General features: G+C 39.5%; 1 protein-coding gene across 2 annotated transcripts in view; it reads left to right on the top strand.

Annotated features, from left to right (window-relative positions):
- Window positions 1–558: 558 nt before the first annotated feature.
- Window positions 559–24,559, top strand: part of Mosmo (modulator of smoothened) — a 64,341-nt gene continuing 40,340 nt past the window's right edge. For both annotated transcript variants that reach the window (XM_004855909.4, XM_087209122.1), the window contains exon 1: window positions 559–711. In XM_004855909.4, coding sequence (XP_004855966.1) covers window positions 606–711 — 106 coding nt within the window. In that variant the 5' untranslated portion in view covers window positions 559–605. The remainder of the gene's footprint in view (window positions 712–24,559) is intronic.

Raw genomic sequence — 24,559 nt, 5'->3', positions numbered from 1 at the left:
TCCCTTGCAGAACGTAAGCTTCGCAAACTTGCTTCTGTCCACTCTTGCACCGCGGGGACCTACAGTGCCTGACGCAAGTAGGCGTCAAATGGGGCAATCCTGGGAGCTGACAGCCAGGTAACAGACCAGGACAGCAAAAGGTGAGCAGGACCCCTGCCTCCTGCTGGAATACCAGTGGCTTCCCCTCATCCCCCTTCCACTATCCTTTGGGAAAGCGCAAGGACCGAGGGTGTTTTGCGCTCAGTTATTAATACAACAACACAGTTGCTGACAGCAGGAAAACGAAGAGGCGGGGAGGCCTGATGTGGAGTCTCGGCTCGCGTGGGTCTGGGGCAGCGCGGGAAGAGGGGGCGCTGGGGGCCGGGCCGGCCTCGCCGGCGCCGCAGTTTCACTTCCGGGTGAGGGGCGGGCAGGGGCCGAGCAGTTCCGGGGCGGACGGCAGCTGCTGGTCCCGGGCGCGCGGAGGGCGCGGGCGGCGCGCGGGGGCTGAGGGGGCGCGAGGCGGCGGCGCGGGGTCTCCGGGCCCCGGCGGCGGCCCATGGGGCGGGAGGCGTGAGGCCGCGGCCTGCGCGGGGCTCGGGGGGTGGGGGGAGCGGGGCGGGGAGATGGATAAACTGACCATCATCTCAGGATGTCTCTTTCTGGCCGCCGATATCTTTGCCATCGCCAGCATCGCCAACCCGGACTGGATCAACACCGGGGAGTCCGCGGGTGAGCGGCGGGCGCGGGCTGTGGAGGGAGGACGGGAGGGTCCTCGGGGAGGAACGGGAGGAGGGGGCGCCGGGCCTTGGGGAGCGCCCGGCCGGGCTGCGGGCTGAGGGCTGAGGGGACGGAGCCGAGCGGGACCGGGCTGCGCCGGAGGGGCCGAGTCAGAGTCGCCCGGCCTGGGGCTGGCTGGAGGGACCGCGGAGGAACGAGCTTTGTTCTGGATTTCGAAAGAAAAAAAAAAAGTCAAGGTGGGAGACAGGAGGAAACCGATCCGGAGGAAGCTGCGAGGGAATTCGAAAGCCGGCAGCGCGGCGGGGGCCGGGAGAGCTGGCGGGCGAGGGGAGGGCGAGGGGAGGGCGAGGGGAGGGCGAGGGGAGGCCGAGCAGAGTCGAGTCCGACCCGGGCCCCCGAGGCCACTGCGGCCGCTGACCGGGGCCGGGCGTCGGTGCTGCCTGACCTGTGAGGCAGGGTTAAAGGCTGTGGCCGGGAGCGCTGGGAGGGGAGAGTGGAGGCTGGGGTCGGGCTCGGAGCCCCGCGCCCATTCCCTGCCCGCTTAGCGGTGAGACGTCTGTGGCTGCCGATTTTCCCTTTGAAATATACGGGGTTATAGTTTTGCTCTATTTTCGGCCCGGGAGGTATAACAGTACTAATAATAAACTTCATTTTATGGTGCATCTTTCATTCCAGTGCATCACAAAAACGCTATGGAGATCTTAATAGTAGTTCAAAATTAAATAACCCGTTAGCGACGGGGGCAGCCCCGCTGCAGTTGCAGTGCCCGCTGTAACGCTATGCAGGAGAGGCGAGGTGGTGCCCTCGGGAAAGAGGCGGGCATTTTCCCTGAGGGGGGTCCCAGGTGAATGCGCTGGCAACACTGCACAGCCTGGTGTGGGTCGGGGTCTGTCCCTTACGTCTCGGTCCCTCCCCACTTCTCTCTTCTGCTCCTGCTCTTTCCCTCTCTACGCTCTCTCCCATTTCTCCTCCCCCAGACCTGTGAGACCAAACCTTTAATTAATGTAAACGCTGTTAGGAGAGCTGCTCAGAATTCAGAAATGATCTTGTTTTTAACTGCTTCTTCAGTACAAGTGAAGGAAACATTGGGGAGTGGGACTGTTAAGTTCTGTCCCTGAATATTGCGTTATAAAAATGTATCGCTGTGCTGTCAAACTTACTTCTTAAGTATTACTGGTGGTTCTGTATTTATCCTGCAACATTTTTAGCTTAAAAAAAAGTAACTAGCTGGGACATTTGTTCTTCTTTCTCCCTCTCTCCCCCAGTGTAGATCTAGTAACACAAAATCATGCTGTCAGATTTACTGGTTATTAAAATAACACTGAGGAATTCTGCTACTTTTCTTGCTTGTAGAGTTTTAGCAGAGCTCTTAAATGTAATGCATATAAGAAAATATCAGGATGGTTTAGGGTTTGGTGATACTATGGGCTTTCTTTCTAAAAGTGTTGCCAATTCCACATAATTTATGCAACTATGTGTGACATCCAGCTCATCACTGTTGCTGTTATTTTTAAAATCCTAATTATATGTGTGGTGACTCCTTTTCTGAGACTTGCTTTGGAGCAAAAGGGTTTCATTGTTCTAACAGAAATCCCCCCACCTTTTTTTTTTTGAAAGAGAGTCTTGCTATGTAGTTCAGGGTGGCTTTGAACTCACTGTGTAGCTCAGGCTGGCCTCGAATTTAGAGTGATCTTCCTGCCTGAGCTTCCCAAGTGCTGAGATCACAGGCTTGTGCCACCATGCCCAGCCAGAAATACTTTTTGTAAAGAAGTTACTAGGTAGAATCCCAGTAGATTAACAAACTGAAAGTACATGGGAAAGATATAATTGAGAGAGGAAACCATTACATATGTAGAAGAGAGAAGTAATGGCACAGTGTTCTTAGACGATAGAAAATGGCAAGCTCCTCATTCAAAAGAAAGAAAGCAAGAATGGGATAAGTATAACTCCTCCAATTTGGAGGCAAAGTCATTGGCTCTGAATGGCCACAGACATGGGTTGAACAGTAGTCCAAGGTTTGAAAGAAGTAGAAAATGCTTGAAAAAAGTGCAGAGAGCATGCCAACAGAGTAGGGTTGTCTAGCAGCATTGAAGCCTTGTGGAAGTTAGTGGCCATGAACATAGAAGACGATAACCTGTCTACCCTGTTTACCTTGTCTAGCATTGCTCAGCTCCTTTGGAACTAGTGTAGCTGAGGTAGGTGAATTTTTCAATGTTCTTGGAAATAAGAAAACATTAAGACTTCTAATGTGAGAGCCAGTAGAAAGTTTCATTCAAGGTTGGGGTTTGCCAGATACATGGAAGAAAATGACAGAGCAACCAAGGTGTTAGATTATGGGCCCAAGTGTGTTGTAGTGATGGTTCATGGAATTTCAGCTGGATTAAAAAGTGAAAGTGGATAATGGAAAGAGCTGATGGGTTGGCCAGTAGCAAATGGTACAGTATATGGTCAGTGAAGTAGTGGAACCAGTAAAAATGAAGACCAGTTAAAGTGGAAAGATTGATACAGCACCAAGGGATGGCAGGGGATTGTGGGCACAAGGTCCCAAGTGCAACAGTGAGGGTGTGTGGCTGATGTGGAGTGGTAGGGATGACTTCTAAAATTTCCCTTGCCATCTCAGGGTACCCTTCACTTACTTATTCTGTTGCTTAAGGTAGGGGAATAATAGGAAACAGTAGGAAGAGTAGTGTCTTCATTACAGAATACCCAACACCAAAGTTAAAGGAAGAAAGGTTTTTTGGCTCACAGTTTGTAGAGGTTTCGGTTCATAGTTGTCTGACTCCAAGGCAGAGTGGTGTGGCAGAGGAGAAACTGGTGGGCAGAAGGCAGCAGGGCAGCAAAGTAATAAAGAAGCAGGAAGAAACAGCAGCAACTCTCTTTCTGTCCCTTATATCCTATTCAGGGTACATGCACTTAGGGTGGGTAGTACTCCCACCCAGAGTGGGCCTTCCTATTTATCCACACCCTGAACTATGCCAAGTGAATCAGTGAACTGATTTAATAATCACACACCCTTGATCCCAGCATCATACACTCTAGATCCAGCCTCTGAAAAGCCCCACCTATGACCACAGGCTTTTCGGGGGACATCTAGACACACCCATAACAAGTAGGGAAAAATTTAAAATCATATCTAACCCATATTCCTTACCTTAAATATGTTGGAAAATAGACTCCTTAAAATTTAAAGTAGGACCGGGGATTTAGCTCAGTGGTGCCGCTGCCTCCCTCACTGAGGATTGAACTCGGGTCCTTGTGCTTGCATAGCAGGCAGCGAAACCACTGAGCTAAATCCTCGGCCCTAAAAATTTTTTTTCAGTGAAACAGCACAGTCAAAAACTTTTGTTTTGTTTTGGTATGAAGAATCGAACTCAGGTCCTTGCGCTTGCGTGGCAGGCACCGGAACCACTGAGCTAAATCCCCGGCCCTATTTTACTGAAATTTTAAACATGAATTTAAAAATATATTTAAAGTAGAACTCAGAGCTGAAAGATTCTGCTGAACATAGTTTGAAAACCACTGCAGTGAACTACTACATAAGGGAAAGAACTCACATCCAAATTTCATCACTTACTAGCTCTGTGAGTTTACCTGTATATTAAGGATAATAGTAATAGCCACATTATTGACTTATTTTGTTGATTAACTGAGTCAATCCATGTAAAACATTTAGAACAGTGTTGTTATCGGGCAGTTCCTTTAGACATGGCTTGCCACTTAAACTTGTTTCTTCCAGGCCTTTCTTGCCTTGAACAAAGAATTGGATGAGACACGCCAATAATACTGCCAAAAGGTTGTTTGAAAAGTGAGGGGTGAAGGAGTAAGGGAAAAACTGCCTCTGTGGAGCAAACTTGGACCAAACAAAAGAGGAAAGGATTAAAAGGAAAAATAAAAGTACTCCCTGTTCTAGAAGACAGAGTGGGCTACCTTGAAGAGTCACAGTAGCGGACTCCCTCCTGACACTTGTGTCCTTATATGTCATCCACATCTTGTGGGAGCCCACGAGAAATTCCACATATGGCGTCCTGGCAATTAGTTCGTATTGTCCTGGGATCTTACAATTGACAGGTTCCACTTATTTCCCCAGCCAGCTTTGCCACACTTTACCTCCTTTGTCAGTGCTGACATAGTAAATACTCAATAAAAGTTAGCTATTGTTGTATTGGTCTTCTAGTTTATAGGAATCCCAGTTTTGCAATTAAAGCTCTGAACTTATAATGAGATTACATCTCATTATTAGGTGTTTTGGGAAATAAAGAGACATCAAAAATGATACATCCAGCCAGGGATTTAGCTCAGTGGTTTCGCCACCTGCTGTGCAAGCGCAAGGACCCAAGTTGGATCCCCGGTACCAAAAAAATAAAAAATAAAAAATGATACATCCAGGCTTAGACCAAGTTAAATAAATGCCTTCCCTCTTGATCTTGGACTTTCGCCATCACTCCTACATTGTTCCTTCTCTTCCAGTCTCTCATTTCCATACTCTAATCTCGGCCCTTCTTAGCTTCTACTTGAACTACACTAGAAGGAAATGAAATATCAAACAAGAACTGATAGAGTAACTTCTAAAATCCTAACTGATAATCCTGATAAACTATATTGCCATAAGATTATGGACCATAGTTTAGGCTGGCATTTTTAGTTTGTTTTTCTTATATTGATCCAGATACAAAGAAAGTACATCCATTTTATTTTCCCTTGTATATAATAACATTTCCTGTACTTGTTCTAATAGCTTGCAGATTATGCCCAAGCTTTTGCAGATATAATGAAACATACTATATGTATGGGAAAAGCATTCTAATAAGGACCTTTAGAAGTTTATATTAATGTAACAAAAAATATTAAACACAGGTGAATATAATGGCAAAATTACATAATTCTGCTATACTGAGGTCTGCTGGTTTCTAGAACTTAATGTCAGTAGCATTATCTTTCATTTATGTAGTGTTTTACACTTTTTGAAGCACTTTGAGATTCATGATTTGATTCCTTAGGCATTTTATATTTGACTGATGCAAAATGGTCATTTACACACACACACAGACACACATGCGCACCGCATTCATTGCTTTGCACATGAGATTTGGGTTTCACTGTGGCAACAGCTCCCTTCAAAAAAACTTTTCTGAAGGTAAGGATGTAGCTCAATGGTAGAGCACTTGGCTAGCATTCTTGAGGCCCTGTGTTTGATCCTCAGCGCTGCAAAAAGAAAACTTTTCATTGAAATATTACCTATATCTTATTTATTTATATTTATATTACTTTTTTTCTTTTTTTTTCTTTCAAGTGGAGAATCTTTATTGTAAAGATTCCCATCATGGGGGCCGGGGATTTAGCTCAGTGGTTTCGCTGCCTGCTGTGCAAGTGCAAGGACCTGAGTTCCATCCCCAGTACCAAAAAAAAAAAGATTCCCATCATGACACATGGTGACAAACTCTCTTTTGTTTGTTTTTTGGGACAGGGTATCTCTGTTGTAGCTGAGGCTGGCCTCGAACTCATGACAATCCTCCTGTCTCAGCCTCCAAAGTGCTGGAATTACAGGCATATACCATCACACCTGACCTATTTATTTATGTAAAATAGAGTTAAAATGCTTCACTTGTTTTGTTTTCTGTTTTGCTGTAGTGGGATTGAATCCCTACACTTCGCACGGATCTACATCCTAACCCTTTTATTTATTTATTTATTTATTATTATTTTTTTGCTTAAATTCTTTTATTGGTACATTTTAGGTATACAGTATGTTTACATTTATCATTGGGTGCTTGTACCTGTACATGATGTATCTTGGTTCTTATTTTTCCCCATTCCCTGTGCTCCCTCCACCCACTCCACCCTTCTCTATTTACAAAGGCTTTGTTTCCATTTTTTCCTTTTCTCATATTTATTCCTTTACCTTCTTTCCTTTCCCCTCCCACTTCCCCTACCCCTTTGGACCTTTTCTTCTTATTTCACATTATCAGTTATTCATTTTAATCCTTATTTACACTTTCAGTTTCTCACACCTGAGAAACTATTCAGTATTTACATGTGTGTCCTATTTATTTCACTTAAGAGTATGGCCTCAATGTGCATCCATTTAGCTATAAATGTCTCTATTTTGCCATTCTTTTTCTTTTTTTTTTTTGGTACCAGGGATCGAACTCAGGTCCTTGTGCTTGCGCAGCAGGCGGTGAAACCACTGAGCTAAATCTCTGGCCCAAGTTTGTCGTTCTTTATGGCTGAGTAGTACTCCATATTATAAAAAAACCGTATCTTCTTTATCCAGTTTCCAGTTGATGGGCACTTGGGCTGTTTCCAAGCTTTAGCTATTACAAACTGTGCCACTATAAACATGGGTGCACATATATTGCTGTGGTATGGTTCTTTTAATTCTTTTGCTCATCTTTTTATTTTGAGACGGGATCTTGCTACAGAGCTAAGTTGCCCAGGCTGGGCTCAAACTTGTTATCCTTGTGTCTCTGCCTCACAGAATGCTGGAATTACAGGCCTGTGCCACTATACCCAGCTGTTTTGTACAAATTTCTTAATGTACTGTGTGACACTTTGCTTGTCCCTAATGAGACAGACATTTTGTGGAAAAGAATTTAGTGTTAGCTAATTTTAGTGTGATTAATAGTTAAAGCAGCTTCTGCATCACAGGTCCCTTTATGGAGGCATCATCCCTTTGCAGCCAGGGTTCCAGTGACCATGAAATTATACCATCGTAACTCATCCTAGATGGATTTGCCTAGTGGCTGGTTTTCTGTGTCCCCACCCCCAAGGCCTCCCAGATGAACTATATCCCCAGCCCATTTCTATTTTTTATTTTGAGACAGGGTCTTGGTAAGTTACTAAATTGCCCAGGCTGGGCTTAGACCTGTGATTCTCTCACTTCAGCCTCCCAGAGGGCTGGGATTCCCAGCCTTTGCCACCAGGCCCAGTTTGCCTAGTGTTTTATAAAGAGTTTTAGATGTTTACTAATGGCTCTTTCAAGTACATGAAAGCACTTCTCCCTTATATCTACCTAATCAGAATTTCTCTGTAGAGTAGTTATGGTAAGTTAAGTTTACTTGTATTCTTTTTTTTTTTTTTTTGGTACTGGGGATTGAACTCAGGTCCTTGCACTTGCGAGGCAGGCAGCAGAATACTTGTATTCATTAATGAAAATATTTTCATTCTTATTTTTTCTTTTTTAAATTGTTCGGATGGGATATTAGTGTTTAAAGAGTCTCAGAAGCTGATATGCTCTCCCCTGCTTGTATTTTGAGCTATTTGAGAGAAATAGAATAAAGAAAGTAGGACTGAAATACTGTTTTATTACAGATAAAGTGGATTTGTATTTGTGATGTGATTGGTATTTGGGGTCAAGCAACTTACTGTGACTGGACCTCAAAATTGAACAGACTTAAGTAGAGCTGGGGGCCTGTATTTATAAGACTTCCATTGTGGAAGATGCGTGCTCCCCAAAGCAAAAATTGAACCTTTTATGCTCAATTGTTTCTCCTAAACTGCCAGTCAGGTTACTCCTCTTGACTTGGGGAGGATTGAGTGGGGGGACACAGATAAGCTAAAAATATTATGCTACAGGATTCTCTGTCCTCTCCCTGCCCACTACCCATCCTTCATAGATAAAAAGTCAGAAATGGGGCTGGGGATTTAGCTCAGTGGTTCCAGCGCCTGCCTTGCAAGCACAAGGTCCCAAGTTCGATCCCCGGTACCAAAAAAAAAAAAAAATTATTTCAAAAAGTCAGAAGTAAGACAAAGCTCTCCCTGCTTAAACCCCCGAGATGGCTGGCATTTTGTGAGAAGTTTCTTTTTCCTCAGGTCTAAAGATTGGCACTCGGGTACCAATAAAACAGTTTTCAATGGAGGTGTGGGGAGACTGGCTCCTGGGGAAGTAAAAGACTTGAGATAGAGGTGTTGTTTCCTATTCTGCTTCCTGCTACCACATCCTCTTCACAGGAAATCCACAGTGATAAACCTCACCTAGGGGTCTGTGGTGCTTGACATTATCTCGTAATGGTTGAAGAAACACAAGTAGACCCCAGTTTACATATTGGGAGCCTTGGTTTAAAATGTTAAAATTATGAGTTGCCAAAATGACTGATTTGTTAAAGCCTGGAAAATTATTAAATAATAAGCCATTTCCTCTGAGCCATGTTAGCTTCAGTGATCACAGATGTGCTTTGTCATGAAGGAGCTCAAACATCAGTTAAACAAACCAATCTCTCTAGAACTTCATTTTCATAATCATTTTGGGGATGACTTATAAAGGAGGGGAAAAATTTTGAGATTGTGTTCCATTTTAAGAAGCATCAACACATTTTTTTCGCTAGCCTTTTGAGTCTTTTTCCAGTGAATTTTTTTTTGCGTTTTTTTTGGTACCGGGGATCGAACTTGGGTCTTTGCGCTTGCGCAGCAGGCGGCGAAACCACTGAGCTAAATCCCCAGCCCGTGAATTTCTTTTTTTAAGACAACTTTATTGAGATATAATACGCATAACCATAAAATTCATGTAATGTACATAATTCAGTGTTTTTTAAGGATATTCACAAAGTTGTATACCAGTATGACCACAGTGAGTTTTAGAACATTTTCATTAGTCCAAAAAGCAACTCCACACCACTTAGCCACCTAACTATAGCAATCAATCACTAATCTTCCTGTCAATAGATTTGCCTTTTCCTATTCTGGATATTTCACTTAAATAGAATCTACAATATTGTACCTGATTTCTTTCACTTAGTGTAATGTTTTCACATTTCACCCATGTTGTTATTATTATTATTATTATTATTATTATTATTATTTTTGGTCCTGGGGATCGAACTTGGGTCCTTGCGCCTGCACAGCAGGTAGCAAAACCACTGAGCTAAATCCCCAGCCCCATGTTGTTGTTATTTTTTTTTTTAATTTTTTTTTTTTTTGAGACAGGGTCTTGCTGGGTAGTCCAGGCTGGCCTTGAACTCACTATGTAGACCAGGCTGGCCTTGAATTCACAGTGATTCTCCTGCCTCAGCCTCCTGAGTGCTGAGACTGCAGATGTGTGCTACCGCACTTGGCAGCATGTATTGTATTTCTTTTAATTGCTGAATGATACTCTGTTATATGGTGAGACCACATTTGATTTATCCATTCATCAGTTGATGGAAATCTGTACTAGTAATTTTTTTTTTAACTTCTGAGAAATAAAACTCCATAATGATAAAGTGGCACAAAGACTTTTTAAAAAATTTTTTTACAAACTAACAACATTCGTATTTATTTCAGCATTCAAGTAATAAGAACTTTGAATAAGAATTGGAAGAGCAGTCTTTTTACAGTGTTCACTCGATATGCTTAAAGTTTGAAATCATTTGATACTAAATTTCACTGTATAGGCCAGATTTACCAAGAGGAGATTAAGTATTCTGAACAAAGCATTAATTTTTCCTTTATAACTTTTCTTTTAGGAGTCATCTCTTTTTACTGTTACCAACAGTGATATAATCACTTCAGGCTGAAGGATATACACTAGCAGGCCTAAAGGTTTTTGTTAGAACTAAGAATATTAACAGAGGGATAGGTAAATGTAAATCACTAAAAGAAAATTGAAAAAATGTATAGTGATAGCTGCTGCTGTATTCATTTGGCTGACAATAATTATTGAGTCCATTGTTACTCGGATGCCAGAGCCCCTTTTAAAATTGGCACAGTAATAGTCGCATATGTCAGTCTTCCACTACTCAGCTTAGGGTGACTGAAAACAGGGTCATTGTTTAACCTCCTTTCCTGATGAGGAGTGGGTTTGTATTGGAGTTGCGGTATAGTAAAATGGTTCAGTGGGATTTGGTCAGACACATCTAGATTGGATTCTTAGAGTCCCTTTTTATTAGCTTTATGATATAAAGCATGTAACTTGATTTCTTAGCTATAAAATAGAGCTGATGTACTTAATCTCAAATGATAATTGTGAGGAAATAAAATATGATATGAGAGATTAACACATTGTCTGATGCATAGTAAATGCTTGAATGTTAATCATAATTATTATTTATTATACAAAAGGTCAAAACATCTGAATTTTCAGTGTTTCTCTTTTGTATCATCTGTGTCCTTCCTTCCTTATATCCTGCCTTGTTCCAAAAAGAGATTTAAGGCAACATAGTGTGTCTGTAGTTGAATATTTGTGAAACCCAGCTGGGTCCAATCTGGGCAGAGAGACTGCACATCCAGTTATAGTGGTAATACCAGCTTAATGGTATTAATATAAGTACCCAAACCAAGGGGTGCGTTGGGTTTATATGTTTCTGGAACAGATTGAAGAGGTTTTCTAAGTGAAAGGCAGCCCAACATAGTAGAAAGTATGCACGGGTTGGTTTGGGGGCAAACCAAGATGTAGTTAAGTCCCAGTGTCACTGTTAGCCATGTAATTGATCTTACATTGTGCTTTAAGGCTCTTTGTTCATAAAAATCACATCATTCAGACCAGTTAGGGCTTCTTTCAGTACCTCTAGTAGTTTTGCAGCTCCAGACTCCAATTTTCTGTTCTTGTATAGGTTAAAGAATATTAACCACAGTGGTTCAGAAGTTTAATTCAGAAATTATTTTATTTATATTTGGGGGTACCAGGGACCGAACTCAGGATCTTGCGCTTGTGAGGTAGGTGGTGGAACCACTGAGCTAAATCCCTGGCTCAGAAATTATTTTTAAAGGAATGTATCTTAGAGCTGGAAGTCTGTAAAGCTTTACAGTCGGGATATCAAGAGTCAGTTTGTCTCACCTCAAAGTCTGAAAATAAGTTTGAAATATATGAGGTAAACTATAACTGAAGAGTAAATTTTAGTTTATGGAAAAAATTGTAGTTATCATTAGCTGCTGTAATAAAGATGTGAGTTTGTTTTTCCTGTACCTCATTTCAGTATATATGTAAGCAGTGAGCCATCTTACAGAATCAAATGGAAATTTGGACACAATAAAGTGTTGCTGTTTATGAAAGAGTTATTATTGAATTATAAGTAAGCTTAATCAAGCAACCTGAATGGGTAATTATTTACATACTGACCTTATTTTATATCTTTCTCCAGAAAATTAGGTTGAACAGTGACAGCGGTGACAGTATAGGTATAGATTTCATATGTACAGCTTTCCCTGTTTGTGATGATTTATGTAAACATGGCATTCATTTTTTTGTAAATAAGAATATTTTATGTTCAAGCTCTGAAACTACATATTTTTCTCCAAGTATTTTCTAAACATCTTACCCAACTAAGCAGCTAGCTCCTAAAAAGTTTAATAATTACAATACCTGCTCAACCTAGTAACAACAAATTGGGAATAGTGGTTATTTAAAAGTTTCTGAGGGCCGGGGATTTAGCTCAGTGGTTCCGCCACCTACCTTGCAAGCGCAGGGACCCGAGTTCAATCCTTGGTACCAAAAAAAAAAAGTTCCTGAATCAGAATCACTTTTCAATAATATACCTATGTAAACTTCACTATGGATTCTCTTTTTAACTGTTAAGTTATGCAGGCCAGTGTCCTTGCTAAATATTTAATGAGTGAGCAGAATGTGATGTTCCTTTAGGATTTCTTTCCTTTTTTATGGGTGCATTTTAGAGATACATAATGATAACATTCATCATAAGGAATTTGTACCTGTACATGATTTATCTTGCTTCTTTTTCCCCCATTCCCCTCCCCTCTTTTCAACCCCTCTTCCTTTCCTCGTTTATAAAAGCTTTGTTTCCACTTTGTCCTTCTCTTTTTTTTCTTGTCCCTTCCTTCCTTTCCCTCTTTCCCCTCTCTTGTTCTCTTTCTCATTTGAATATTTTCTTCCCATTTCCCAATATCTGTTATACATTTTGGTCCTTATATACACTTTCATTTTTTCACACCAGAGAAACAGTGTGGTATTTACACATGTGTGTCTGATTTATTTCACTTAAGCGTATGGTCTCAGGGTGTATCCATTTAGCTAGAAATGTCTCAGGTGTATCCTTTATGGCAGAGTACTGCTCCATTGTATAAAAAAACACATCTTCGTTACCCATTCATCTTTGGTGGGCATTTGGACTGTTTCCAAGATTTCGCTGTTACAAATTGTGCCGCTGTAAACACAAGTGTACATATATCATTGTGGTATGATGCTTTTCTTTTGGGAAGACACCAAGAAGGAGAATGGCTGGCTCAAATGGAATCTCTACTTTTAATTTTTTGAGGAATCTCCACACTGATTTCCACAGTGGTTGCACCAGTCTACACTCCCACTAACAGTGGAGAAGGGTTCCTTTTTCCCCACAGCTACACCAGCATTTGTTATTGGTTGCTTTCTTGATAACAGCCATTCTTTCTGGATTGAGATGGAATCTCAGCATTGTTTTAATTTGCATCTCTGAAATGAACAGTGATGTTGAACAGTTTTTGTATGTTTATTTGCCGTTTCTACTTCTTCATCTGAGACGTGTCCGTTCATTGCAGATGCCCATTTTAGGATTGGGTCTTTAAATTTGAGGAGTCTGATTTTTTTGAATTTTTTTTTTTTTTGGTACTGGGGATCGAACTTGGGTCCATGTGCTTGCGAGGCAGGCGGCTGAACTACTGAGCTAAATCCCTGGCCCTTGAATTCTTTATATATTCTAGATATTAGTCCTTAAAGGAACACCCGGCAAAATTTTTTTTTCCCCACTCTGTGGGTTGTCTCTTCATTCCCTTGGTGGTTTATTTTGCTGTCCAAAAGCTTTTTTTTTTTACGCTTTTTAATAATATGAGATCTCAGTTGTTGATTCTTTGTGATACTTCCTGTGCATTTGGGGTTTTGTTCATAAAGTCTTTGCCTACACCAATGTCTTCAAGAGTTCTACCTATTCTATCTTCTACCAGATCTTAGTGTTTCTATTTTAATATTTAGATCTCTGATCTGTTTCAATTTTAGTTTAGTGCATGGTGAAAGATATGGGTCTAATTTTAATTTTTGGCATGTGGAAAGCCAGTTTTTCCAGCACCATTTATTAAAGAGTCTTCCAGTGATGCTGTTTGGCTCCTTTGTCAAAGATAAGGCTGAGTGTGCCTGGAGTTGTTTCTGCATCTTCTAATCTGTTCCACTGGTCCTCAGGTCTGTTTCTTTGCCATGCTATTTTTATCACTTTAGCTTTATAGTAGAATTCCAAGTCAGGGATTGTGATGCCCCCTGCCTTGCCTTTCTTGCCCAGAATTGCTTTTGATATTCTTGGTCTCTTCTGGTTCCAAATGAATTTTTGGATTCTTTTCTCTAATTCTGTGAGGTATGCTATTGGTATTTTGATTGGGATTGCATTAAATCTGTATAACAATTTTGGAAGTATGACCATTTTCACTATATTGGTTCTTCCTACCCAAGAACAAGGCATATCTTTCCATTGTCTGATATCCTCTTCGATCTCCTTTTTCAGAGTACTGTAGTTTTCCATGTAAAGGTCTTTTGCTTCCTTCATTAGATTGATTTCTAGGTATTTCCCTTTTTGGGGGATGCTATTATGAATGGTATTTCCCTAATTTCTCTCTGAGTGAGTTTGTTATTTGTGTATAGGAATGCTATTGATTTTTTAGTGTTGACTTTGTATCCAGTTACGCTACTGAATTTGGTTATTAAATCTAGAAGTCTTTTGGTTGAGTTTTTGGGGTCTTGTATGTAGAATATCATGTCATCCACAGATAAGGATAATTTAACTTCTTCCTTTACCATCTTTATTCCTTTTATTTCTTTGTCTTGTCTAAGTGCTGTGGCTAATGTTTCCAGAACTATATTGAACAGGAGTGGTGATAGTGGGCATCCTTGTCTTGTTTCTGATTTTAGAGTGAAAGCTTTTAGTATGATTTAGTATGATGTTGGCTGGCTTTTGATTTGTCATAGATGGGTTTTATCAGATTGAGATAAAGACCATCTATTCCAGTTTTCTGTGGGGTTTTTATCATGAATAGGTGTTGGACTTTGTCAAATGCTTTTTCTTTATCCATTGAGATGACCCTTAATATAGTGTATTGCATTTATTGAATTGCATATATTGAACCATCCCCGCATTCCTGGGATTAATCCTACTTGGTCATGCTGTATAATCTTCTTAATGATTTGCTGAATTCTGTTTGCCATTATCTTATTGAGGATTTTTAGATCTATGTTCATTAGGGAGATTGGCTGGTAGTTTTCCTTTTTGGTTGGCTTCTTCTCTGGTTTTGGTATCAGGGTGATGCTTGCTTCCAGGAATGAATTTGGGAGTATTGCTTCCCTTTCAATTTTATTAAAGAATTTGAAAAGTAGCACCATTAGGTCTTCTCTAAATTTCTTGTAGAATTCAGCAGTGAATCCATCAGGGCCTGGACTTTTCTTTGTTGGTAGGGTTTTAATTATATCTTCATATATTTTTGTAGCTTTGGTAATTTATATGTATCTAGGAATCTGTCCATTTCTTCTGTGTTTTCCATCTTGTTAGAATACATTTTCTTGAAGTAGGTATTGATGATCTTCTGGATCCCTTCAGGATCTGTTGTGATTTCACCCTTTTCATTCCCAATTACATGGATTTGAGTCTTTCCTTTTTATGATAAGGTTGGCTGAGGGTTTGTCAATTTTATTTAATCTTTCAAAGAACCAACTCTTGGAATCATTGATTCTTTGTATTGTTTTCTTAGTCTCCATTGCATTAATTTCTGCTCTGATCTTGAACTTTGTGTTTGACTTACTTTTCTTTTTCTAGTAGCTTGAGGTTGAACATTAGGTTGTTTGAGCTTGCTCTGTTTTTCTAATATGATAATTTACCACTATAAATTTCTTTTGTAGGACTGCTTTCATTATGTCCCATAAGTCCTGGTATGTTGTATTGATTGGCATTGTCATTTAATTGTAGAAACTGTGTAATTTCTTTAATTTAATCTGTGACCCATTGGTTGTTCAGGAGAGTTATTATTTAATTTCCATGTTTATAAACTATTTGTGGTTTCTTTTGCCATTGATTTCCAATTTCATTGCATTATGGTCTGATAATATGCATAGGATAATTTCAGTTCCTTTGCATTTACTTAAACATGTTCTTTGAGCTAGTATGTGGTCTGTTTTGGAGAACGTCCTGTGTGCAGCCGAGAAGAATGTGTATTCTGATGTTATGGGGTAAAACACTCTGTAGATATCTACTAAATCCATTTGTTAAAAAATTTGGTTCAGTTCTGATATTTCTTTGTTGGTTTTTCTTTGACTAGTTGATCGGTTTGTGACAGTGGGGTATTGAGGTCCTCCACTACAATTATATTAATGCTTATTTGATTATTCATGTCCATTAATATGTTTTATGCAGTTGGGTGTGCTGCTATTTGGTGCATATATATTTATGATATATATGTGGAATATATATATTCCTCTTGCATTGTTCCCTTTACAAGGATGTATTAACCTTTTTGTCTCTCTTAATCAGTCTTGGTTTTAAATCCACTTTGTTTGGAAATAGAGTAGCTGTCCCTGCTTTTTTCCAGGTTCCTGTTGCATTTTAATATTCTTTTCCATTCTTTGACTTTCAGTCTATGACTTTCTTTTTAAATTAAATGTTTCTTTTGTGCAGCATATTGTTGGATCTTGCTTCTTGATCCATTCTGCCACTCTGTTTCTTTTGATTGGTGAATTGAGACCATTTACATTGATGGTTGTGTTAGTTACTTTTCTCTCATTGCTAAGACAAAATACCCAGCACCAAAAATTAAAGGGGAAGGGGTTTATTTGTCTTATAGTTTGTGGAGGTTTCAGTCCATAATTGGCTAGCTCCAAGACAGGGATGACAAACAGGCCTCGAAGAGGAGAAACAACATGGTACCCACAAGATAGCAAAGCTGACAAGGGAGTTTAACAGCATTTTTCTGCCCTTTTTATCTTCTTCAGACTATCAGGATTAGGGTGGTACCAAACTAAGCACTCCCATGTAGTGGTTTAGTAATCACACGCCCTTAACCCCAGCATCACACACATTCCAGATTCAACTACCTCTGAAAAAGAAAGTCCTACCTCATTCGCATGAGGCTTTGGGGGAACATCTAAATACAGACCATAACAATGGTTATAACTGCTACATACTGACTTGTCCTTGTCATGTTATTTTCCTGATGTTGTTTCCCTTTTTTTCCTCCTTCTGTTTAATTACTTGCCTTGCCTGGTAGATTCATTCTCTTGGGGTTCATGGATAGTAATCCTTGTTCTGTCTGTCTATAATGTCCTTCAGAACATTTTGGAGGCTGGTTTGATGATCTTTAGTGTTCTCTGTCATGGAAGTATGTTATTTCTCCATCAATTTTGAAAGATAGTTTTGTGGGGTACATCAATCTGGGTTGGAGCTTGTTTATTTTATTTTATTATTTTGGTACCGGGGATTGAACTCAGGTTCTTGCGCTTGTGCAGCAGGCGGGTGAAACCACTGAGCTAAATCCCCGGCCCGGAGCTTGTTTTCTTTCAGGGGTTGAAATACTTTAAGCTCTCATTGAGTTGAGGGTTTGTGTTCAGAAGTCTGCCGTGGTTCTGGGTTTTCCATTATAGGTGATTTGTTTTTCTCAGCTTTCTTTTTTTTTTTTTTGTATGTGTGTGTGACACTGAGTCTGTGTGTTTTCACCACTAGTCCCTGTATTATCTATAATACAAGTAGATAAGGGACAAAATTTAGACATGGAAGGCACAGGAAATATAAATTGAATTTTTCTTTGCCCCATTAAGTTTATTTATTTATTTATTTTGTACCGGGGATTGAACTCGGGTCCTTGCGCTTGCGCAGCCTATGCCAAAACCCCTGAGTTAAATCCCCGGCCCTGCCCCATTAAGTTTATTGGTCCATTTTAGGTATAAAATACAGTTACATTCATCATTGGGATCTTGTAACATTACATGAATATCTTGGTTCTTATTTTTTTCCCTTTCCCACCCCTCCCTTTACCCCCTCCACCCCCTCCACCCCTCCTTATTTGCAAAGACTTTGTTTGCATTTTTTTCTTTTCTCATATTTTTTCTTTTCCCTTCTTTCCTTTCCCCTACCCCTCCCACTTTCCCTGCTCCTTTAGACCTTTACTTCCTATTACACAGTATCAATTATACATTTTTAAAATTACAAAATCAAGATCTGGGAGACATTACCACAGATTTTACAGAATTTAAAAGGATATAGACAGCATATTACAAAAATCCTTTTTGAAATAAATCGGACAACTTCTAAGAAGTACCTTGGAAGACAAATTAATGAAACTGACTCTGGAGGAAATATAAAATTTGAATAGCACCTATTAAAGAAAGTATATTCCTAGCTTGAAAACCTACCTATATGACAACAGGCTCGTATGCATTTTAACTGATAAATTATATCAAACATTTAAAGCAGAAAAAAAAAGGGACACTTCTCCCCTCATTTTAGGAAATCAACATTGTGCTAATCCTAAAACTGGATAAAGATAATAGAAGAAAAAAATATGAACATAGATAGAAATTTATTTAACAAAACAAACTATTAGAAGTCATATCTGGCAGTATGTAGAAAGTGGTTTTATTATAGGGATGGCAGTGTTGGTTCAGCATTGGAAGATCCACCCCCAGAAGAGAAAAGGAAAAAACCAAATGATCCTGTCACTAGTTGGAGAAAAAGTATCGGACTAAATTCTACAGCTGTTCATGGTAAAAGCTATCAGCAGACTAGAAGTAGAATAGAAGCGTCTCAACAGATTAAAGACATGTACTCCACACTTCCAGCGAGAACACCTTATATGAATGGAGAAGATACAATGCTTTCTCCTTAAGGTGGGGAACAAGGGCAGATATGCTTACTCTTCATCTGTTCATTAAACTTTGAAACCTAGGCCCCACCAAAATAGTCTGGCAATAAAATGACACAATTAGGGTAGGATTGACAAGGTAGAAGCAAAATCTTTATATGTAGATGAAATGATCATCTACAGAGAAAATACTAAGAAATCTCTAGGAGCCCCTAGAACTTGTATTTGAATTTAGCAGGATTAGAAAACACAAGGTATATATAAAAATTCAGGTCTGTGTATACTTGCTGTAAATGAAGAACTGGATATTGAAATTTAAAAGTTATGTAGTAGTACAAAGGACCTAGAAAAGTAAAAAACAAAAACAAAACAAAACAGTGTTGGAAGACGTTTAGTACCTAATTTTAAGACTTCTTCTAAAGCTACAGTAATCAAGGCAGTGTTGGTGTAAGGAAAGACATATAGATCATTGGAATAAAACAGAATCTAGAAATAGAACCACACATATATGGTCTACTGAGTTTTGAAAGATTATTTAAGATTAACGTTTTACAGAATGTAAACTCAATTCAAGAGCCAAGGAAAAGATAGTGTTTTCAGCAAATGGCACTAGATCACCTGATATCCATATATAAAAAATTAACCTCAACCCTTTTATTTTCATACATAAAAATAACTTAAAAGGACCTATGAACCTAAATATCAAAGCCTGAAACTATAAAACTTTAAGAAGAGGGTTGGGGATTTAGCTCAGTGGTTCTGCTGCCTGTCTCACAAGCACAAGGACCCGAGTTTGATCCCTGGTTCCAAAAAAAAAAAAAAAAAACTTTAAGAAGAAATTATAAGGGAAAATGTTTGTGAATTTAGGATAAGCAAGAACTTCCTAGGATACAAAAACATGATGTATAAAAGAAAAAAAAATGATAAATGAGATTCCATCAAAATTTAGAACTTTAAATGACATTGTTAAAATGAAAAGTCCTTAAACAGACCATATTTACAATGCATATAACCTATGACCAGAATATATAAAGAACTCTTACAGCTCATTAATAGACAACCCAATTAAAAAGTAGACACAAGAAGATGATAAATACCCAGTACAGCACAAGGAAAGGTGTGCAACACTAGAATCAGAAAAATACTGATCAGTACAATAACAAGATTGAATTATACACTCATTAGGGAGATGAAGTTAAAGGTTTCAAAAGCCTTGTCATGACTTTTTCTTTTTGTTGGATTCTCCCCCTTTGCTTAATTTGTCACGCCCAGTGGATTCATTCTACTGGGCTTCCTGGGCTTATGATCCTCATTGTCTTTTCCTAGGATATTGTCTAAAATTTTTTGGAGTACTGGTTTGGTATTCATGAGGTTCCTAAGGTTCTCTTTATCATGAAAGTATCTTATTTCTCCAGTTTTGAAAGATAGTTTTGCAGGGTACATCAGTCTGGGTTGGAGGCTGTTTTCCTTTAGGGCTTGAAGTACATCACTCCAAGCTCTTCTTGCCTTGACGGTTTGCACTGAGAAGTCTGTGATTCTGATGGGCTTTCCTTTGTATGTGATTTGTTTCTTTTCTCTCACTGCTTGTAGAATTTTGTTCTTCTGTTGGATTTCTGGAATCCTAACTATTATATGCCTATGTGTAATTTTTTTTTTTTATCAAGGCTAGTTGGATACCTATATGCCTCACTTATCTGTATGTCAAGTTCTTTTCCCCTGCTTGGGAAGCTTTCTGCCATCACTTCTGTGAACAGTTTTTTTATGTCATCTGCACTCTCTCCTGTTTCTTCTTTGACTCCAGTCAGTCTTATGTTATTCTTCTTTGCATCGTCTAGCAGCTGCTGGATTGATTTCTTGCGTTCCCTTACAATTTTAAAACAATTTTTCTTTTCCTGGTCACTAATTGCAATCTGATCTTCTGTATCTGAAATTCTGTCCTCACATTGGTTCATTCTGCTGTGTAGACTTTCAATGGAGTTTTTAATCTCCTGGAAATCTGTTTGCATCTGTTTTATGGATTCTATTTGTTTCCTGTGTTGGGATTCCATCATGTTCCTCAGATCCTCTATTTTTTTTTTATCTGTGTCCTTCCTAGGTTTATTAATCATGTCTTGCACTATGGGCACAGTCTTTGCTGTTATCTGAGAAATTATTTCTGATTTCATTTTTTCCAGATTCTCTTTTGTTGCCAGTTCAGAGAGTCCAGGTGGTTGAATATCAGATTGTTCCATCTCGTTTCCCTTTGGGTTTGCTGTAGGTGATCTGGAAGTCTGTTTTTGAGGCTTGTTTACATGTCTTCTCATTTCCACGGGGCGGGGTAGGGGGGTGCTACTGGTGCCCACTCGGCTCACCTCCTCTGCCCTAGGAGTGGTCTCTCAGCTTTTAATATTCTGTTCTTGTGTTCAGTTTTTGGAATCTTGGCTATTATGCCCTAGGAGTGGTCTCTCAGCTTTTAATATTCTGTTCTTGTGTTCAGTTTTTGGAATCTTGGCTATTATATGCCTTGGTGTAGATTTTTTTTTATGGTGACTAAGTGGAGTTCTATATGCCTCACTTATCTGTATGTCAAATTGTTTCCATTCTTGGGAAATTTTCTTTCGTTAGTTCTGTGAACAGGTTTTTTATGTCCATTTGTGCTATCTCCTGCTTTTTCATGAACTCTCATCAATCTTATGCTATTCTTTGCATCATTTAGCAGCTGTTGGATTGATTTTTCATGGTCCCTTGCTATTTTTAAGAAATCTTTCTTATGATTGCTAACTGCAATCCTGTCTTCTATATCTGATATTCTGTCATCACATTGACTCACTTTCAATGGAATTTTTAATTTCCTGGATATCTGTTTGAATCAGTTTCATGGATTTCATTTCCATTCATGGTTTCCATCATTTTCCTAGGCTCTTTTACTTATTTTTTTAATCTGTATCTGCTCTAGAATCACTAACTTGGTCTTTCATTATGGTCACCATCTCCATAGTTATCTGAGAGATTATTTTTTATTTGAATTTTTCTAGAGCCTCACTCATCTGCTTTGTTACTCCTGCTGTTATCACTTCAGAAAGTCCAGGTGGGTGGGTTTCAAATTGTTCCACTTGATTGACTCCTGGGTTTGCCTTTGGTGAGCTGGAAATCTGGGGTTACATCTTGCTTAAGTGTCCTCTCATTTTTTTCACTGTCCCCCCACCCCCCCCCTTTAATTCTTGGGTTGATGCTTGTAAATTGCTTATGGCAGGTAGCTTTATTGCTAGTATTTAGAACCCTTAGGAAATTACTGCATCTCAGAGATGTCTTCCAAGTGTATCTGGCTTTTGGGTTTTGAGTCTGTTGCAAGATACTACATCTTCAGTTTATTGAGGATGAGAAGTTGCTGCCTATTTTGCTTAGACCCTGGTTCTTTGGCACTGGCCTATAGTATTGTTTATGACCCTCAGGCAATCTCAGTCTTGGCATGCCAGGAAGAACAACTGATTAGAACAGTTTTGTCACTTTGCTAAAATGGTACAATCAGAAATAACAGTAGCATCAAACACAGCGTAGAAAATGACAAACTGTGGTAACTGTTAATTTACCACCTTTAACTGTTTGAAATATATTTGTGGTTATGTAACAAAATCTAAAACAAACCAGAAAATTGTATACAATAAATATGCCCTCAGTATTTCTCAGGGGACAAAGTTTAAAAGGGGTTGGGGGAAAGATGAGAGAAATAGAGGAAGAGGAAGAAACTAGAAGCAAGGCTGGGGGACAAAGGAAGAGTATGCAAACTTTGGGAAACTAAGTGAAGAAGACAGGAGGTAAAGCGCAAAGAAGAAATAAAAACAAGAACAGAACAAGAAAACTAGACAGAGTGTCCACACCATATGAAAACAAGAACAAAGAATCAAGGGAAAAAAACAGAAAAAAAAAATGTCCCTTCAGGGTGTGTCTGCTGTCACTGGTAAACAAAGTAGACAGCCAGAGCCCAGATCTGTGTTGATTAATCCCAGCAAGCCAGCTATAGATTTACAGTGGGGCAATGGATAATCCCAGCAAACCTACACCTTTAGTTCCACTGAAGTTTAGGTTTCTAACTGTGAGGCTGGAACCAGATTTGTTCAGCCTGCAGCATGCTGTGTGCCTCCTGCGGGTTTAAACTCGATTCCACCTTACCCTGACACTGGGAGCTGCTAGACGGAGGGAGCCCATAACTGCTCTGAGTTCTGAGATCAGTTTGCCTCTCTCTATGATGGCTAACACCAGTCACCCTCTTCTGGGGAACATCTGAACCCAAATAACTGCCCAGCCACTGTTGTCCACTTCATCCACTGCTCTGTTCTACTGATGTGTTTCTCTGGAGGTCTCTGGGATCACCAGTAGTCACTGTGCCTCTAGAGGTTTGAGCTGCCCTTCCCATGTAGTGAGTCAGGGATCAGGAAGAAAGCACCACTTGCCACTTCCTCCTTCTGCATTGAGGTGTCCCACTTTGCTCTCCCCATGGGCTTCAATTCTTGCTTCAGATCCTTACTGGGTCCCAGGGACCCACTTCCCTCCTTCTTCTCTTTCTTACATTGCTATATGCTGTATCTGGACATATATCTCAGAGAAGCTGTTTCTCTGCTGTTCACCATTCTGCCATCTTTCTGGAAGTCTAAGATTTATTTCTTTAGAGTTGAAAAAATAAAGTACATATGAGTTCAGATGTCACTCAGTGGTTACTTGTATTTGTATGTAACAGTCAGCATGTACAGTTTGTTTACATGCAGTTTCATAATATAACTACAATTCAGTTTTGCAGCCAAGTGGTCTACCCCTGAGCTATACCCTCATCCGATTCAGTTTTGAAGCAAACACATTTCTTTGAATGACCACTTTATTTTTAATTAGAAAAAGCTGCACTTTCCCTGTGTCTCTTTATACCAGCTTTGCTATAAATAAAATGTCATATTTGGCATTTTGACACTTGTGGTTGTTGAGCAAAAAGGCAGCTGTTGACTTTTAATATAGATCTGTTCAACCATAGACCATGTCCTACTATAGTTAGAGATTAAATAGGAATAAAGAAAAAATGCAGTTGGGTGAGCCAAGTGAGAAAATGACAGAGCAAGCTGGGTGTGGTGGTGCATTCCTACAGTCCCAGCACTCTGATGGCTGAGGCAGGAGGATCACAAGTTCAGGCCTAGCCTAGCCAATTTAGTAATTTAGCAAGATCCTGTCTAAGAATAAAAAGGTCTGCAGGTATATGTAGCTCAGTGTGAAGACCCTGGGTTCAATCCCCAGTGTGGGGTTGGGAGGCAAAATTCTCAGTAGCTCTCTATTTGCAATATATTCACAGTAAGTTGTTTACCTGGGTCGTTATCAGATTTACTCTCAGGTGTAATAATAGAAATTCTTTTCAGAAATAAGCCTTGTTCAGATCAGTTCGGCCAACCAGTTTACTAACTTATAAAGGTAAAAATCTCCTAGACTATCAAAGATGTGACCATTTCATTTATGAAGTCCCACCATCTTGACAAAAATAAATCTTTATTTTATCATGACTATTCTTTAATCCTCCCATACGAATTCACTATGCCATTAGACTTCATTCCAATCTTATAACACATGCTATTGAAATATTTGTATAAGGAAATGAAAAAAGTATTTTATCCTTGAAGTACTCATACTCTTGGAAGATAAAATATGACCAAATGGACAGAAAGGAGGTGGGATTTGAACTTAACAAGTGATACATTTAATAATGAATATTTAAATAATTAGGAAGTTTTGGGCAATCTTCGTCCTTAAAGGTGGAATGAATGGTATGAATAAAGATAGAAAGTAGAGAAATTTCCATTCCAGTCCATTTCTCTGCAATGCTGCTAAATTTATCTTTCTAAAGAAAAAAAATTTAAAATAGGGAAAATATATTAATACTACCTGTACATAGCATTTATTTTGTGACAGATACCGTTCTAGGCACTTTATATATGTTGACTGATTTATTCCCCACAACATTCCTATATAAGAGCTGTTCTTAGCCCTGTGGAAATACAGAAAAGTAATTTGTTCAAGGTCACATAGCTGATTCTGGCTCTTAACCATCCTAGGTGCTCTTACCAGAAAGCTTCCAGTACCTCTTCAACTTCTACAGAAC

Source organism: Heterocephalus glaber, unplaced genomic scaffold (assembly GCF_053883595.1).
Source record: "Heterocephalus glaber isolate CG9 unplaced genomic scaffold, H.glaber_assembly_v1.0 deba00000943, whole genome shotgun sequence".
Lineage (NCBI taxonomy): Eukaryota > Metazoa > Chordata > Mammalia > Rodentia > Bathyergidae > Heterocephalus > Heterocephalus glaber.
Note: the sequence above shows the minus strand (reverse complement) of the source record. Positions and strands in the feature narration are given on the sequence as shown.